Genomic DNA, 20,588 nt, shown 5'->3' on the forward strand with positions numbered 1-20,588 from the left:
CAATTTGAATGATTTTGAATCAAATCAGACAACCAAGTGTCCAAGATAGCACATGTACATTTCTGAGATGTCAGTTTCAAAGTTTCAGTTTCATCTGGAAAGCACCACATTCTAATTAACATCTGATAAACATCTTAAAACAATCAGATTTACAACCCTGATAGCACACGTACATCACCTGGACTGGAAGACATATTTTTTAGGTTGTTTGCTCATCTGCAATCTGTAAGACGTTTCCTCTCAGTTGTCAGTAAGACATTCAGCAGATGTCTTTGAGATGTTTATGATTTTGAATGTAAATCTGATCTTTTTAAGATGTTTTGCAGATATTAATTTTGGAATGCGATGCTTTTCAGATGAATCACTCTTAAACAGACTCCTCGGAGATGTACTGTAAGTATATGTGTTATTTGGTAAGCATTCAAAATCAGAAACATCTCAAAGACATCTGCTGAATGTCTTAATGACATCTGAGAGGAAACATCTTATAGAAATATTCACGGGCATAGATTTGGCTTGAACTTTGAGGGGGTTGCAACGTGAAGCATTTACATGTTTCCACTGATCATGGTATAAATATTGGGGGGGGGGGGTGGTTGTTGTACTTGCTTGTTTTGATTATTGGGGGGAGATCTACACCCCTGGATGTATTACAGATGAGCAAACAAACTAAAAAAATATGTCTTCCAGATGTAAACACACACATCAAATAGAGATACAGCTTTTGCACAGCAAGTGATTTTAATTTGCCAAAAAGTTGCTCTCATATCCAGAAACAAACATATATACATTTGAGCAGTCTATGGACACTGGAGCATGAGATGATTACTAAAAACTCTAGACAGGATCATTTGCTTTTCCTTGAACATAAATCAAGTTATTTTTAACAATGAAACTGGTTCTCAATCATTATAGATAAACAAAACATTGAAATCATATACTGTGGAAAATGCAAAGCTCACAAATGGCTTTTGAAGTAAAAAAAAAAAAACAAAACAACACAAGTGCATTCCATATATTCAGATTCCAAATTGTAATGTGTAATATACTGTAAATTTGCAATGAAAAAGTACAAGAAAAAAAAAGGCTTACATAGAGTATCTGCAGTTACAGATGAACTATCTTGGGGGCAACATCTATAAAATAGGTAATTCGAAACAAAATAAGTAAGCAACTGAAATAAAAAAAAGAATTTCCCAAAGACTTGCATTAACATGACACCTCTCCAGAGCTCTGCTCAATAACACTTCTCCGCTTGCTTTCTTTTGGGTTGTAGGTCATATGAGGTAAAATTTCACTGCTAAGCATGTGTCAATGGGATATTTAATACCTGAGAGAATGAGGCAGGTGGATTTCTGGTCTTTCTACTACTTAAATGGGTTAGGTTTAGGGTTGCAGTGTGGGCTAGCGGGTAGAGTTAATAAAATCATTTTTGATCACTGCATTACATCGTTTATCATATAACATCATTTACAACTAGCTTTTGGTGGCACCCTGTGAACATTTCACCTCATCAACACTTCCAGCTTTGGCCACTGGGGGCAGTGATTCAAATTTTGGTAAGCACAGATCAATTTTAGAAGCACTCTCGCCAAATTCACAGTGCGATTAATCTGCCAGTCATCACAACTTTAGCTCCAGCTTCAGCCACTACACTGGTTGCGCTGAATGTTTTGTGGTGTAGAATCAAAAGAACCGACTCATAAGACTCATTCATTCGGGAATCAGACTAGACTGGTCGTGCTGTATGTTTCATGGTGTAGATTCAAAAGAACTGGCTCATAATAGTCATTAGTTCAAGAATCTCAACCCTGATGAGGACCAATGGTGTTGGAGCAATTGTGTAGCACACAAGTCATAAAGACTACTTCAGTGATACTTTTTGTCCAGTTGGAGTTGTATGGAGTAGAACAGTGTGAAAATTCTGCTCAATTTCTTCTGTGTTCCATAGAAGAAAGAAAGTCGCATGTGTTTGGAACAATTTAATGGTGAATAAATGATGACAGAATTTTCATTTTTGGCTAAACTATTAAGAAAGAGAAACATGCATGATTTATATGAGTGAGACAGAATGCAAAACTGTGTAAAGCACGCAAACGAAAGCTTCCAATATGTACAACTCTGTTAAAGTTTCCACAAGGAAATGTGTTTGGTGTGTTGTTTTCATTGGTCTGTGTTCTTGTAAAGCTCCACTGTGCTTGAGCTAAGAGGTCTGCTGTTTCTCAAAGTCCTGCTTGTCGCCGAATCCTGTGACAAGACAAGCAAAGCCGTATTAATCAATCCTCTTTAAAACAAATTCAATTAATTCCAGAACTCGTACGTCAATCCCCCCAGATCATCCCACCTGAAATGAGTCGTCATCTCCATTACTGTTCAGATAGCCGAGTGATGCAGCTCGCTTCATGCTGTGAGGAATTAATAATAAATATGTCATTACATTTGCATAAAACAACAAACCTTTATGAGCTTCAGGTCACTCAGACAATGAGTGCTCAGTGCGCTTACAGACCCCATAAAATCTAAAGTTTTGGATTTTGTGGCTTTTAGGCCATGACTGTTAGCACTGTGGTCAGCTACATGCTACTGTAGAAGCTGACAAAACCAACATTAAACAGATATACACATAAATTCTACAGTCTTCAGGGAAAAAATCAAATACTCTCTAGAACGAGAGAAAGTAGCAAATCATGGTTCACGGCTATGACGTTATTAAAGCCTATTTACTATTTATAATCTGTACAATGTGTTTGTGCACCTTAGAGGACAGGGAGGGAATTTATTTTCTGAATTAAAAAAGTTTTGCGATCCTTTGCGATAGTTTAGTGTTCCCTCACAATAAATGAACTATGTTTTACCACAGTACTACAGTATTTGTAGTTAAATCATTGTAACCTCAAAATTTACCATGGTCGTACTATAATAGCCATATTTTTTACCATGATATTCTTGAGTTTAAAGTACACTTCGATTCTGACACGAAAGCTCAACGTCTGTTGCATACAGTCAATCACGAGCCTGTCAAAGTATACTCCATCTGACGGTGTGCACATACACAGGCGTTTGGCACACACATGCTACGACAACTATGAGATACTGGACTATTTCTCTTCAGGAGTTTAGACCCATAAAGGTGTCTTCATATTCCTTCAGACTTGAGTTATACAATTGCAGGTATCTCCTGACCTCATACACACGCTCTTGTCATACAGATCCACTGTTGATGTTGTTGGCGGCAATTATATCTACTTCTAGCATATCTAGAAGAAGATGTAATTGCCGCTAAACAATGGCTGTAATTAATACCAGTAATAATTCCTGTAAAAATTCTGCGCGTTCAAAGCAGGGGCGTAAGTCCATGACTTAAAAATGACCACCCTACCTGTTGAATAATAATTATATTAAGCACAACACTGACACAGGTTCAGAACTTTAATAAACGGAACTCAATAAATGGATCAAACACGTTTTTATTGACATTGCAGAGGGTCAAAGCGAGAATTACAACTTGTCGGCTCATTGTTCATAGTGCAGAAATTAACGCTAACAATAAAATCAAAGTAATTTAACAATTTAAATGTGCAATTGTCATTTATCATAATATTTTGAGAATAAAGTAAAAATAACGAGTCAAAGCATTATGAGTTTAAAGTCGTAATATTTTGAGAATAAATCGACAGGAAAATGATGTGGTGGACAACAGCAAAGTGGAGCATCTGGGTCTTTACATACAACATCACTAACCAGGAAGTTAACTGTCAGCAACCAAGCTGAATTTGTGGGAAGTTTTTGCGAGCTCTCTGTTCATGAATGAGGTGTGCATTAGTACAGGAGTATTCAACATGTGGGCGTCTGTCAAGGGAGGCGCGAGATATAGGCTCGCACACAAGTGAAGCGAAAACTAATTGAAACTGCTGTGAATTATATAAGTCCATATCAAGATATTGTATGTGGTAACATCCCCTCAGTTACAGTATTGTTTAGAAAGGAAAACCCAACAACACCGAGCAGGATGCTCGAATCTGTATGGTTCTTTCTCTTGAATAAATTAAATTTCCTACATAACCGCTGCAGTGTCCAGATACTAATAACTCTGTGCTGATGCGCCAAAAGACCAAGGATTTCTTTATTGCTAAATCCTATCATAAAGTATGATTTAACTACATCCTCCACAGCCATCTCTTGCATTAACAAAGCTGCTGGTTCAGTGTCCGTTCTATCGTTATGATAATGACGCTCTGTTTAGCCTAATATTGAATTTTTTTCTCTAATATTTCTACTTTATTGACACAATATACTACTTTATTTTCACAATGCTAAGACTTTATTCTGATAATTTTGACTTTATTCTCATACAAAATTTTATCTCATAATGCTACAACTTTATTCTCATAATTTTTACTTTATTTACAAAATATTACAACTTTATAATCGAAATCTTAATAATATATATATATATATATATATATATATATATATATATATATATATATATATATATATATATACATACATGTTGCAATAAAAAGCCATCATGGGATCACAGAGTAAAGTTAAAAATAACTGTAATTTTTATAAACGCATCTCGAAACACCTGCGTTGGGTTTCATGATTGCTATTAAACATGATTACCGGTTGTTTTTAACAAAGCAAAGTTTCAACGCTTGATAAACGGTAAGAAAGTGTTTTTTTCCCCTTTTGCTCTGGTGTGCAGATTAAGTACAATAATTAGAGAAGTTCAATGTCATTTGATTTAAACCATTTAAAAATCAAGGAACCCCAAAGAGGCTATTTAAACACAGCAGTGAAACTCCACGCACATGACATTGATATGTGAACCAGCATGGGCAGTGCGCATATACAGGCAGTCATTTTTATTTGACTTTAATGTGAGATTTTATCATTTTAAGACCTATGTATTGTGCTACTTAGGCTTATAGCTCACTGTGCTGCTATTTTGAGTTGCGTTTGAGGAAATAAACATTCTTTATTCCCATGTACCGATTCCAGAATAAACCCGAATAACCGAACAAGATTACTGGTGCATACATTAAAATCTACTTGGTGTGTGGATTGTTAAATCAAATAAAGATTAGAAATGAGTCTTATAGGGGGGCCTGGGTAGCTCAGCGAGCAAAGACGCAAAGATGCCAGCCAGGTCTCCTAAGCAACCAAATTGGCCCGGTTGCTAGGGAGGGTAAAGTCACATGGGTTAACCTCCTCGTGGTCATTATAATGTGGTTCAATCTTGGTGGGGCGCGTGGTGAGTTGTGCGTGGATGCCGCAGAGAATAGCGTGAAGCCTCCACACGCTCTATGTCTCCGCGGTACAAGCCACGTGATAAGATGCGCGGATTGACGGTCTCAGACGCGGAGGCAACTGAGATTGGTCCTCTGCCAACCGGATTGAGGCGAGTCACTATGCCACCACGAGGACTTAGAGCACATTGGGAATTGGGCATTCCAAATTGGGGAGAAAAAAAAAATTAAAAAAAATAAATGAGGCTTATAGATTATATATATAGAAATAAGGCTTGCGTAATAAAACCGCAGTGCCTCTGATACAGAAAAGCTGCACCCTGTGAGAAAAAATAGAAAGCTCCCACACAAGGCGTTTGTAACGATTTGTCTGATGAACCTGAGCATGAACAGCAGGTAAAAGACAAAGTGCGAACTGTGAATTAATGCAAGTGGGGCTCACTGATCGGAATTTACATTTGAAACCAGAATTGGAGCCTGCCTTATTGCTTTTGTACTCTGATATATTTAACATTAAGCCTTAATTTTTTTTTTTCTGTCATCACAAAAAAAACATTCGGGGCTATTAACAAAAGATCCAGGGCTTCACCCTTATCAGCCAGGGTCTAGCTACGCCGCTAGTTCAAAGATGTGCAGCAAGAAAAATCGGGCTGCAAGTGTTTAATGCTTGCGTACTCTGCTGATGACAAAATTTGCGTCACATGTCCTGTACGCAGACACTCAGCATTCACGTCTGACCGAAGTATACTTTGGGCTTTAGTGAAACCACAGTAGTACAGTAAAATGAAAAGTATGGCAATAAAAATCACAATTTTGAGGTTGCTATAGTTTTACTATAAATGCATTCAACTTTAATTCTAGCAGTAAAACCATGGTTAAGTCTTTTGAAAATTAAACATGGTTTATCTACAATAACCATAGTTTGATCATGGCATATGTAGTAAAACCATGGTAATCACAACCATAGTTACTATAGTCATGGTAGAAATAATGTTACTATAGTACAACTATAGTTACTATATGGATACTACAGTATTACTGCAGTAAAACCAAGGTTATCTGTATCCAAACCATGTTTTTCACCAAAAAATATCTAGGTTACTCTCATAACCTTGTTTACCTGAAAGCAGGGAAAGAAACTGATGCTTTGGGAGCACCTCCCAAGGGCAGTGACCTTGAAGCCCTATACCACCACGCCAATTTAATTGGCTAGTGACGCTTGGTACTCCGCCTATGCTGACGTCATCATGGGCATAACAGCCGGAGCCCAGTGCCACACCTTAAGGATTTTCCAAATGAAGGGAAGGAGAGCATATCTCTCGTCCCATGAAAAATCAGTAGCTGCAGAAAAACCACGCAGCGTCTCGTTCCCTCCTTCCAGCAAACCAAGTTTACAAGAGTAACCGAGAAGTTCCCTTTCAAAAAAGGTATCTTCGATGCAGCATCAGGAGGTGACGCTAGCATTACAAAAATCGACAGTTCATGGCAAATTCGCCACGGATTATTTTTACATGCTTTGTGGCAAACTTGCAGCATATTGTACATTGTTGCCAAAGGTTTGCTGCAGGTTCACCACTACTGGTGAAGAGCTGCAAACTTCTGGCAAACATCTGCAGTGAATCACAAACCAATCAAATTCCCATGATGGTATAGGGTTTCAAGTGCTCCCATAGCGACAGCTTCTGACCCAGCATTGAAGTTACCTTCTTGAAGGGTAACAATGATTACTACAGTCATGGTTACTACAATATTACTATAGTAAAACCATGGTTAATTGTATTCAAACTATGCTTTCTGACACACACACACAAACATGGTTACTACTGTCTACTATATAACTATATTAAATCCATGGTTAATTTATTGTGAGGGGACCCAACATAATTGCGAGGGAATGCAAAACTATTTCATAAAATAAATTCCCTCCTTTTACATTAAAGGATTACGTTTTTGTGTGTGTGTGTGTCTCACTTGGTGTTGCAAGGTTCTGGTGGCATTGTTCCTTGGATTTTCTTCACCAGCAACTCACTGCTTCTGCGCAGAACTTCCCTGAGTTTTCCAAAAGAGCCGCTTCTCCTGAGTGTTCCATCCTGAACACAAACACACTCTGCATTAAAACTGAAGCATTACGGGCTAAACTGCTGTTGTATGTTGTATGCAAACTATTGGTCGACCGATACGGGTTTTTCAACAGCAGGGTGGCCGATATCGAATATAATGCTGATATATGATACCAGTCAAAAGTTTGGACACACAACTGAATTTACATAAAACCTTCTGTTCTAAAGTTTTAGGCCAGAAACATACTTTATGCAAGTATGCGAACGCAGACCCAAGTGGCTGGATAACGCATTGCCAATGTACGTTCCGGTTGAACATACTAAAAGCCGATGCACACTCACACAAAAAGTCTTACACAGATGATTTCAGCCACTCAAGCTCAATTTCATGCGTTGTTGTGTACTTGCGGTCTAAAATGTGTCAGCCAGCAATTCATAATAATGTAATTTTGTGTTGCATTCTCAATGTTGCCACAAGGGGCAGTATAAGGAAATTAGTTTGAACTGTCTGCTTCTACAGTGAGTTTTCTTTTTTAAGTCAACTACTTTCATGGTGGAGTAACAGTCTGAAAAGAATTTTGCTGAGCAAGTAAGTTAAAGTCAAAATATTAATAGCAAATTTCCTGAATAATAACACATCTGGTTTTATGGCACACATTTTTGAAGGTAACTTTATCACCCCCTTCAATACTGAGGATTGTTACTGCCAAGGGCATAGTTTCCAGGGGGGATGGAGGGGGAGGTAACCCAATAATCAAAACAAGCAAGTTTCTCTGCCCTAACAGTAGTTGTCTTGAAAGAGAAAATTTGGGAACAGTGGAAGCACACAGTTCACACTAATGTCCACTAAAGCGCCCCTTGTGGCAACGTTGAGAATGTAACGCACTGATTCTTCAGATAAGGGGCAAAACATGTCTTACAAACAAAAGTCATATTTATTTTAAAAATCAAGAAATTCATAACAATAAAAATACTGGAAAAGTTCAATCTAAAGGAAATGTGTATACTCAGGGCATTTGTTTTTACTTGTATTTTAAAATAATTTCATTAGAATTTTTTTTTTAATGCATGCTCTATACGTGGAAGCACAAGTAACTTAACCTGTCCTCAGCAAGAGGTCACAATGTTAAACTGCTAAACAAAGTGTTTAAAAATGCAACAAATTCATAAATATAAACATCAAATGAAAGGTAGGGATCTGTAAGATATCAAACAATACATTAAGAAAACTTTAAATAATATTTTCCATAAAAAACTGCCTAAAGTTGTGTCCTCACTTTGCGTCAACTCCGTCAGATTTAAAAAAAAAAAAAATCCTGAATAAATCAGACAATGTCATGGTCAGCTATAACTCTGAGTACCTCTTTCACACTTCCTGCTCATGGTGGATGCAACAGTAGGACACACGGTCTGGTAAGGATTACATTTTTTCATATTTTAAACAAACAATGTTGAAGTCTCTGTGGGCACAGCTTCAACATGTCAACTCCTTCATTCCCATTATGATAATTTCTGTTAGAATTGTGGAATAATTTTGGCATTTTAGTTTAGGTTACAGAGGCAGCTTTAACTGAGGAAAAAACAAAATGGCTCCAGAGTACAACACATGGTGAAGATGGAAAAATATAAATTTTTGTCAACACAGAATTTTCAGAATAGTGTGAAAACAGAAATAAAAAATGTATAGAATGTTTTTGATCACTTAACTCCTTTACTGAACACCATTATTAGATAATTAATGATTTTACACTTGTTGGATGAATCCAACTAAAATATCCTGACGGAGTTGCCACAAATGACAGTAAGATGCAATTTATGAAGTGAATAAATATACATTTTCAGAAAAAAAAAAAAAAAGCATTTTTATAAAAACCTGTTCCCTTACATCATTCGTTAGCTGAGACCTTTATCTACAAATATATCCATTTCAAATTAATTTAGTATTAAAAATAAAAACTCTTTTAAACATGTTTTGTCTCTTATCTCAAGAATCAGTGAATGAATACTTATGTTATGAATTGCCATCGGACACATTTTGGAATGCAAAAACTAACTAAAGCTTGAGCTTGCGTAGCTAGAAACGACTGTGTTCACATACTTGCGTAGAGTATGTTTTCATTTGTAGAAAAAAACAATTGTACAGTAGATAAATATAAATTGTCTTTGCATGAATTTCTTAACTAAGAAAAAATGTATTATTTTATTTATTCTTTTTCTTAATTAACTAAATAATTCGGCTTCATAACTCCCATACTTCCATTTGTGTTATTTCATAGTTTTTAATGACTTTATTACTATTATTCTAAAATGATGAAAATAGTAATAATAAAGAATGAGTAAGTGTGTCCAAACTTTGGCTGGTAGTTCATATATAATAATTTAATGTCAGCAAATGAGGCGTACATAAAATTGCATGAAAACGTTTTACACAATACTTAATCTAACAGTTGAAAAATTGAAAATTTGGCAGATAATAAAATGGTAGCAACGGCATAAGTGAGGTGATTAATAATCAGAATAAACAATTCTTCTTCAAAGTAATATAGTTAATTATTTTATTATTCTATTCTATTAATTATTCTAACTAATATGGAAGGATAATCATGACAAAAGTCCAAAGACAAAAAGCACATTGAATTAATGCTTAAACTGTCTGGGGCTGCAATTTAACATGGTTGCATATTGCAGTGAATATTGAACTGAAAACATTTTCAACAAAATGTTATCATTAAAATTCACCCTCATGTCATTCGAAAATCATATGGAACAAAAAAGGAGATTAAGTTAAAACAGGCTCTGTCACCATTCACATTCATTGTATGAAAAAAAAAGATGCAAAGATAAATGACAGAATAAAAAGTAAATGACAGAATTATAATTTTTGGGTCAACGATCGCTTTAAACAATGTTTGTGGCAAATAGCACCTTAAATCAAAACACAATAACTTGAGTACTGCAGTGTCGCTGTGGCCAGTAGAGGGCAGTATGTGTTTGCAGACACATCACGTCATGCACCACTTTATGGTGTGGTACAAGACTGATTCATTGTTTATCTGCTGAACAAATGTGCCATACTTTCATGCATGAGATGTTTACTAGGGTAACTAGCAAAATCTAAAGCAAATCCAATACATTGTATTAAATCCAACAATCAGTTACTGTTGTGCTCAAAAGTTTGCATACCCTGGAAGAAATTGTAAAATTTTGGCATTGATTTTGAAAATATGACTGATCATGCAAAAAAACTGTCTTTTATTTAAGGATAGTGATCATATGAAGCCATTTATTACCACATAGTTGTTTGGCTCCTTTTTAAATCATAATGATAAAAGAAATCACCCAAATGGCCCTGATCAAAAGTTTATACACCCTTGAATGTTTGGCCTTGTTACAGACACACAAGGTGACACACACAGGTTTAAATGACAATTAAAGGTTAATTTCCCACACATGTGGCTTTTTAAATTGCAATTAGTATCTGTGTATAAATAGTCAATGAGTTTGTTAGCTCTCACGTGGATGCACTGAGCAGGCTAGATACTGAGCCATGGGGAGCAGAAAAGAACTGTCAAAAGACCTGCATACCAAGGTAATGGAACTTTATAAAGATGGAAAAGGATAGAAAAAGATATCCAAAGCCTTGAAAATGCCAGTCAATACTGTTCAATCACTTATTAAGAAGTGGAAAATTCTGGGATCTCTTGATACCAAGCCTAGGTCAGGTAGACCAAGAAAGATTTCAGCCACAACTGCCAGAAGAATTGTTCGGGATACAAAGAATAACCCACAGGTAACCTCAGGAGAAATACAGGCTGCTCTGGAAAAAGATGGTGTGGTTGTTTCAAGGAGCACAATATGACGATACTTGAACAAAAATTAGCTGCATGGTCGAGTTGCCAGAAAGAAGCCTTTACTGCGCCAATGCCACAAAAAAGCCCGGTTATAATATGCCCGACAACACCTTGACACGCCTCACAGCTTCTGGCACACTGTAATTTGGAGTGACGAGACCAAAATAGAGCTTTATGGTCACAACCATAAGCGCTATGTTTGTAGAGGGGTCAACAAGGCCTATAGTGAAAAGAATACCATCCCCACTGTGAAGCATGGTGGTGGCTCACTGATGTTTTGGGGGTGTGTGAGCTTTAAAGGCACGGGGAATCATGTGAAAATTGATGGAAAGATGAATGCAGCATGTTATCAGAAAATACTGGCAGACAATTTGTATTCTTCTGCACAAAAGCTGCGCATGGGACGCTCTTGGACTTTCCAGCACGACAGTGACCCTAAGCACAAGGCTAAGTTGACTCCAGTGGTTACAGCACAAAAAGGTGAAGGTTCTGGAGTGGGCATCACAGTCTCCTGACCTTAATATCATCAAGCCACTCTGGGGAGATCTCAAATGTGCAGTTCATGCAAGACGACCAAAGACTTTTCATGACCTGGAGGCATTTTGGCAAGACGAATGGGCAGCTATACCACCTGCAAGAATTTGGGGCCTCATAGACAACTATTACAAAAGACTGCACGCTGTCATTGATGCTAAAGGGGGCAATACACAGTATTAAGAACTAAGGGTATGCAGACTTTTGAACAGGGGTCATTTCATTTTTTTCTTTGTTGCCATGTTTTGTTTTATGATTGTGCCATTCTGTTATAACCTACAGTTGAATATGAATCCCATAAGAAATAAAAGAAATGTGTTTTGCCTGCTCACTCATGTTTTCTTTACAAATGGTACATATATTACCATTTCTCCAAGGGTATGCAAACTTTTGAGCACAACTGTACATCAGTTTTCCAGTTGATCCATGTAACTTCATGACTATAAATTCAGTTCTACTCAGTAGTAAATAGCTATTCAGACAGTTAACAAACAAAATATCATGATCAGTGATATAATAAAATCAATTCAATAAATAACCCTTGAGTTTTTCCTTTCCGATAGATAAAGAGAGAGCCCAGGCTACAACTTTTTGGCTTAAATGTCATATGATGTTAATGAAGATATACATCACTGTGCAGGAGGCTACACACACATACACACACACACACACACACAATGTAACTCTATGAGATTTTTTCTGCTATTATATTGTCCAGCAGGCGAAACTGAAAATTGTGTTGAATTGCTGCTGTACTGTTGGCATCTTGAGCCAGTTTTGGCTGAACTGTTGCCGTTTCACAATCACGTGTCTTACTCTTAAAAAGAGCTGCTTTGGCAACAAAAAAGCCTGTCTCACTGCCTCTGGATGGCTAAAGGCAAAGCTGATATTTGAAAAGCCACTGGAACCTTTATGTGCCATACTGCAAATGAGCCGAGCCAAATAACCCAATAAACACACTTTCCTAACTAAACATGAATACTGTTTATGTCACATCATCTGCTGCCTCTGTGTTCCCCATTTGGATTTGTTTGCCTTGCTGGACTGTTTCTGGTTTTGACCTTTTTGCCTGCTTGTTCACTCTATTAAACCTGCATATGGATCCTACGTCTGCCTCTCAGTCTGGTTCATTACAGAAGACTTCGCCTCCAATGGATCCAGCAGATCTGTCTTCTTTACATTAAGTCATTCAATGATCAGTCAGAACTACTCACCTCCCACCACCATCGGTTAGAACAACTCTCTACTGCTATGGAAGATGTATTAAGTTATCTACGGGCTGCTTCTCCCAGTAGGCCTTCAGGGCAGAGTGATACTGCTGCACCGGCGACTCCACAACCTGTACACTTGCCGCTCAGAGTGGTTGGCCAGATGCACCTTTAAAGACTATATACCATAATGGATTATCTTTCCAACTACTGACCGAAATGGCCAATGAGATAATAACCTCTCCCTGGATCAATTTATCTCACTCTCCATTAAGATTGATAATTTACTGCGAAGTCGCAGTACCCTCTGTTAAGACAACCCCTTCAACCATGACTTCACCAGAACCCATGCAATTGGGCCATTCACGGCTGACTAGAGAGGAGTGACAGCGACGTATTAATGATGGCCTGTGTCTGTACTGTGGAGAGCCAGGCCATTTCCTCTCCTCCTCTCCGATTCGCCCTAAACATTCGGTGAGTGAAGATGCTGTGTTCCCTCTAGAAAACAGAAGTTTATGTGTTGAAGTTCAAATTAGTTCCAGTGCTAACTCTATTTCAGTCAGGGCTCTCATTGACTCAGGAGCTGCTGGAAATTTAACTGATTCTCACATTTGTGAACTACTCTCTATAGTGACAATTCCTTGTGCATCTTCAGTGTCTGTTACAGTGCTAGATGGACGACCACTGTACACGGGCACCACTCAACTCTTAACACAACCTGTCTCTCTACAAGTAGAAAGCTTATATCAAGAACAGCTTAAATTTTTGGTCACCAACACCCCCTCCAATCCTATCGATCTGGGTTACCCTTGGTTAGCTAAACATGATCCACAAATTTCCTGGGTTAATGGAGAAATGGGGAGCATCCTGTTTTTCCTCATGCCTCAGAACCATCCTACCTGTAGAACTCAACATCACTAAAGTCACCCCAGTACCTGTACCAGAACCCTCATCCATTCCTGCATGCTACCACGATCTTCTCTCTGTGTTCAGCAAGACCAAAGCCACCCAATTACCACCTCATCGCTTTGACTGTGCGATTGACCTCCTTCCAGGCACCATGCCACCTAAAAGCCGAATATACCCCCTATCCAACCCTGAGACCAAGGCCATGGAGGAGTATATAGAGGAAGCTCTTCGCTGTGGGTATATTCGTCCTTCCACTTCTCCCACTGCAGTGGATTTCTTCTTCATGGAGAAAAAAGATGGAGGTCTTCGTCCTTGCATTGATTACCATGGACTAAATGCAATCACCATTAATTTCCCCTATCCTCTTCCTCTGCTTCCCGCCGCCCTAGAACAACTACGAGAGGCTAAAGTATTCACCAAATTGGACTTGCGTCATGCCTATAACCTCATTTGTATCAAAGAGGGGGATGAATGGAAGACTGCCCCCATCACACACTCCCGGTCACTATGAATATTGTGTCATGCCTTATGGCCTATCTAACTCGCCATCGGTATTTCAAGCTTTTATGAATGAAATCTTCAAAGACCTGTTGAATCACTGTGTCATTGTTTACATTGATGATATCCTAATCTATTCCCCCTCTCTGGAAGTCCATAAGAAAGACGTCCAGGAAGTCTTGCTTTGCCTCAAGAACAATCACTTGTTCATCAAAGCTGAGAAATGTGAGTTTCATGTCTCCACAACTACATTCCTGGGGTACGTGATCAGTCCGGAAGGAGCACATATGGTCAATGCCAATGTTGAAGCTGTAAGGAACTGGCCCCGTCCCAACATAGTTAAGGAACTCCAAAGGTTTATGGGCTTTGCAAAAAGTTCTGGTGGCCTACCGTGATCCACGATGCCACACAATATGTAAAAGATTGCTCTGTCTGTGCACAAACCAAGTCTTCTAGGCTTCTCCCCGCAGAACTTCTTCACCCTCTGCCTGTCCCTCAACGACTCTGGTCACACATAGCAATTGACTTCCTCACGGATTTACCTCCCTCACAAGGTAACACCACCATTATGGTGATAGTGGACCGGTTCTCAAAGGCATGCCGCCTCATTCCTCATTGCTCTAGAGAAGGCAGAGGCTCTCTTTCATCATGTATTCAAACTCTATGGCCTGCCTGAAGACATTGTTTCTGACCGGGGTCCACAGTTTACATCAAGGTTGTGGAGAGAATTCTGCAGACTCCTCAATGTCAACATCAACCTCACTTCCGGATATCATCCTCAATCTAATGGCCAGACAGAGCACCTTAATCAGGAGGTGAGCCGCTTCCTTCGCACTTTCTGTCTCATTAACCAGTACGATTGGTGTCGGTTTCTCCCCTGGGCCGAATATGCTCAGAACTCCTTATGTAATTCCTCAACTGGTATGACTCATTTTCAGTGCATCCTAGGCTATCAACCACCCCTCTTCCCTTGGTCAGGAGAACCCACAGAATTGCCCTCTGTCCAACATTGGATGCAGCGAAGTGACCAGGTTTGGGAATCAGTTCATGTTCACATTCCGAGGGTGGTACGTCGGCAGAAACTACAAGCAGACCGACACCGTAGACCTTTTCCCACTCTCCGACTAGGCCAACGTGTGTGGTTATCTACTTGGGACCTCCACCTACGCCTTCCTTGCAAGAAGCTTTCACCCAGGTATGTTGGTCCGTTCGAAGTTATCAAACAAATTAACCCAATCTGTTACAAGCTCCAACTACCACCTGACTATATCACTGATCGTATTTCTCCCAATTTCCATGTCTCCCTCCTCAAACCCCTGGTTGAGTCACCTGGAAATCTCTCCAATAATCCTCCACCACCACCTCTGGACCTTGATGGAGACACTGCATATCGAGTAAATACTCTCCTTAATTCTCGGCGGCGTGGGGGTCAACTGCAGTACTTGGTGGACTGGGAGGGCTATGGGCCCGAGGAACGTTCCTGGGTATCTGCAGAGGACATTTTGGACCCTTCTCTCATTGCGGATTATTACCTAGCTCATCCTAATCGTCCCGCTCCCAGACCTAGAGGCCAACCCCTGGCATGCCCTAAGAGGGGCCCTACAGGGGGGGGGGGGGGGAGGTACTGTCACATCATCTGCTGTCTCTTCTCCTAGCCAGTTCACACAATCCTCATCCCCTGAATACTAATCCCTCACTGGACTACAACCCCCATCATGCATTGCCTCCCGCCATTATCTCTCACACCTGTTCATTATTGCTCATTATCTGTGTATTTAAGCCCTGGGGTTCTAACATTCTGTGCAAAGTCTTGCCAGTTCTTACTTAGTCTGCAATTTTGAGCATTTATTCCTGTTTGCCTGTCTTGGATTTTTGACCTGTGCCTGTTTATTGTGGATTTTGCCTCTGTGTTCCCCATTTCGGATTTGTCTGCCTCGCTGGACTGTTTTCTAGTTTTGAACTTTTTGCCTGCTTGTTCACTCTATTAAACCTGCATATGGATCCTACGCCTGCCGCTCAGTCTGGTTCGTTACAGTTTAAGATTTCAGTGGCAAATAATATACTTAGTGTAATTAAATATTTATAATACAAGTGATTGCAAGTGCAGATTTGTTTTAATATAAAAAAATCCTCATGTCTTAAATATGCAAATGTATATGCATAAGGTAGGCTATAAACACATTGCTATCATGGGACCAAATGGAAATTTGTTACAATAAAAAATAAAAGTTAATAACTGGGAGTGTTATTTTACAACAAATTATTGACACCTGGGTCTTTATGAACAAAAACAATATTTGCTAAATTAAAGGAAATTAAAGGTGTCGTGTGTTAATAATCTCTTAATTGCAAAGATTTCATCTGAATGTATTTTAATTTAAATAGTGTGGTAATATATTTTATATAATATTCTCGTGCAACCCCGCGTCCTCCTGCGTGGATATTGTATTTTGTGTATGCTGTATGCTATGAATAATTTTATTTCATTTAAACTGACTGATCTCAGTTCAGGACACTCTGGGCTGTCATTAAAGGGTTAAACTTTCGACGCACTGAGTCATGTGACAAAACAACATGGCACCGATCACAGCAGAGTTTGAATTTGGGAGAAACTCCAACGAAACTACATCTGGTAAGAAACCTCATTAAATTTTTACACTGAGTCAAAAGAGTCTCTAGTTTCATACAATATGCCATTTTGACAATTTGAGATATTTATCGCAAAACGGCACTCTGTTAAACACAATGACCACTACAGTGGACAATAGTGCTAGAAATCCTTTATTTACTGTGCGTTATCACATAGATAATCAATGGGTTCATCCAAAAGCTGAAAAATTTTGCTTTCAGAGGCTTTATATGGAGTTAGGATGAGAATAAGGTACATTTCAAACTGTTCTGAGACCAGTGAAGACAGACAGAACACTGGATGTTAAGTCATACACTAAATAGGAAGTAAGGGAGCATCCTATAGCTTTCATATGCAGCTAAGTGCATTCACTCCAAAAATCTGATCAAAAGTTCAGTTTCAGGCTACAGATGATGTTTGGACCACTCAACATGTTTAGCAGACATGGGACAATGATAATAATCAGTACATAGATTCAGAATTTATGATGCTAAATTTAATTTTAACATGGTTGGCAGTGATAGGACAATGCTGGCCATTACTTTGAATCAGAATTGTTTATGCTAATTTCTGATTGGTAAAATGTTTCAGCACTGGCTAACTTGTTTGTTTGACAGTGCATTGATATTTTGTTGCAAAAGTAGGAAAAAAAACCCCATTGCAACATTAAAGTCAAATCATTTTTTATTTGTATAGTTGTTTCTTTGTTCTTTTCCCAATAAACACTGATCCAAATCAGCTTTATAGAAAATCAGCTGTAATGTCTGTAATGTCTCAAAATCATGAATGACCAACACTCCTGGACACATAATAAACATTTTGACCAGAAAAAAAAATAAAAAAATCAGACTTTCTATAGCTTGGTATTATTTAAAAACTCACAATTTTGTGGACATAAATCTTGCTCTTCAAAAAAAATAATATTTTGCTTGTTTGTTAGGGGGCTACTACTGACAAATCAAAAAGGGAAATGAAAAATGCACAGCAGTCACGCTCGGGTCACAGGAGGATATAGATGAGGCAAAAGATGTCTGTAAAACGGTATGATAAAATGATGTTGGGTGAATCTCAAAAAAACATGTCCAGGTCATATTTCACAAGAAAATAAGCCTATTAAAAAATGAGGACCATTTAGATTGGTTGCATTGCGACATTACTTTCATGACAATTAGATATATTCTCATTTGATCTCATTGCCGTAATGCAAAAAATGAAATAAAAGTCTGTTAAAAAGGAGTACCATTAAGATTCTTTTGCATTATTTTCGTGACATTTAAATACATTTTCATTATTTCTGATTACCGAAATACAATAAATAAATAAATTAATATATAAATAAAATAAAAATCATTCTTATTACTGTAACGCAAAATAAAATCTTATTTAAATGTAAAATATTATTTAAATTATAAAGAATGTATAAATCATGGTATCACGGAAGAAAGAAAACATGGGGGTTTGGAACGAGACGAGGGCAGCGTATTACAGGTTATTGATGTACATCTGTCATTTCTATTGCATAAATAAATATGGAATAATAACCAAATGTATTCACTGATGTTCCCTTTCATAAAATAGTGTTGGATAGGAAGGAGGCTAGCTAAAATTTGAGTTGTGATGAAAATATGTTGAATACTCGCTAGATTTGCATATTGCAGATCATTTATGTTATCTTTGATCTGTGACTGTACTTTTATGATTTCAGTATATACACAATTTATACAGTGAAAATTTAGACAAACACAGATAATGCAGCAGACAAGAAGGAATGAGAAAATGAGTACAGCGATTCCATAGAAGAATCATAAACAAGAGAGATACAGAGACAGACAATATACAGGAAATGTAAGATGATATCCCATCATTAAAGCGCCTTCTCTCTCCTCATTCCACACAGCAGAGGAATCTAAACAGCATCCATTCGATCAGACGTAATTTGATTTGTTGTAGAAGCAGAGAGAAGTGGAAGATGATGAGAGCTTAAGCCTAATGCAGAGAGAGACAGACAGAGAGAAAGACAGAGAGAGACAGGACACAAAAGCACAAAAGAGACAGCCACATCAAGTGCAAATCAATGAAATGTTTCACTAAGCAAGTAAAGCCACAGCATCTGTCGATAAAGGCATATGAAGATAATCACATTTAATAGTATCTTGAAGAGGAGTGAGCCAGCAATACAATAAAGCAATAAGGCAGTGTGTTACAGTGTTTTTACCACTGTTAAAGGGTGCTCTTAGGTATAACACAAAGCAGAGTGCCGATAAATGTTATAAGTCTGATGTAGTTTGAATACTTTGGACAGACATGAGACAGATGGAAAGACAGACTGACAGATGGATAGACTGAAGGGCGGTTGGACAGACAGACAGATGATGGATGGATGGATGGATGGATGGATGGACAGACAGACAGATGATGGCTGGATGAATAAATGAATGGATGGATGGACAGACAAACAGACAGATGATGGATGGATGGACAGACGGATGGACAGACAGACAGGCAGATGATGAATGGATGGATGGACAGACAGACAGACAGAGGACGGATGGACAAACAGACAGAGGATGGACGGACAGACAGACAGTAAGACAGACAGACAGACGATGGATGGATAGATAGGTGGACGGACGGATAGACAGACCGAGGGTCCGAGAGACAGACGATGGATGGATAGATTGACGGGTGGATGGACAGACAGACAGATGATGGATGGATGATGGACGGAAGGACGGACAGACAGACAGATGATGAAAGGATGGACAGATGGATGGACGAACAGACAGACAAACAGACAGATGGATGGACGGAAGGAAGGACAGACAGACAGAGGACGTACAGACGGACGGATGGATAGATGGACGGATGGACAGACAGATGATGGATGGATGGACAGACAGACAGACAGAGGACGGACGGACGGATGGACAAACAGACAGAGGATGGATAGACAGGCAGACAGACAGATGATAGATGGATGGATGGATAAATGGATGGATGGATGGATGGATGGACAGACAGATGATGGATGGATGGATGGATGAATGAATGAATGGATGGACGGACAGACAAACAGATGATGGATGGGCAGACGGATGGATGGACAGACAGACAGACGATAGATGGATAGATAGATGGACGGATAGACAGATCGAGGGACCGAGAGACAAACAATGGATGGATGGACGGACGGACAGACAGAGACAGACAGAGGACGGACTGTCGGACAGACAGATGATGGATGGATGGACAGACAGACAGAGGGACCAAGAGACAGACGATGGATGGATGGACGGAGGGACGGACAGGCAGAGACAGACAGACGGACGGAAAGATGATGGATGGATGGATGGGCAGACGGATGGATGGACAGACAGACAGATGATGGATGGATGGATGATTGGTGAGGTTAATTTCAATGATGCCATCTACACTTGATGTGATCTTTGCACTGTGTCCCGTTCTATTTCTGACATGGCACATGTGCTTAGCCCTACAGCTGATTTTCTGTGCATGTCATCATTTTGGAACGTTCGCTTCTACAAGCTGTCTGTCTGCATGTCTGTCTGTCTGTCTATTCTATTTTATGATATTGTTGCTAAAACTGCATATACATTTGATTAGGAACAAAAGAGGATTTAAAT

General features: G+C 38.8%; 1 protein-coding gene across 2 annotated transcripts in view; it reads right to left on the minus strand.

Moving 5' to 3' along the window:
• Positions 1-1,969: 1,969 nt before the first annotated feature.
• Positions 1,970-20,588, minus strand: part of LOC127438700 (kinesin light chain 1-like) — a 51,761-nt gene continuing 33,142 nt past the window's right edge. Inside the window, exons 14-16 of one of the 2 annotated variants that reach the window (XM_051694484.1) lie at positions 7,227-7,345; positions 2,345-2,405; positions 1,970-2,247 (exon numbers count right to left, since the gene is read on the minus strand). In XM_051694484.1, the coding sequence (XP_051550444.1) occupies positions 2,164-2,247; positions 2,345-2,405; positions 7,227-7,345 (264 nt within the window). In that variant the 3' untranslated portion in view covers positions 1,970-2,163. Of the gene's footprint in view, positions 2,248-2,344; positions 2,406-7,226; positions 7,346-17,088; positions 18,931-20,588 lie in introns of those variants that run through there. The other variant, XM_051694485.1, reaches the window with a different exon arrangement.

The sequence above is a fragment of the Myxocyprinus asiaticus genome, chromosome 50, assembly GCF_019703515.2.
Source record: "Myxocyprinus asiaticus isolate MX2 ecotype Aquarium Trade chromosome 50, UBuf_Myxa_2, whole genome shotgun sequence".
NCBI classification, from domain to species: Eukaryota; Metazoa; Chordata; class Actinopteri; order Cypriniformes; family Catostomidae; genus Myxocyprinus; species Myxocyprinus asiaticus.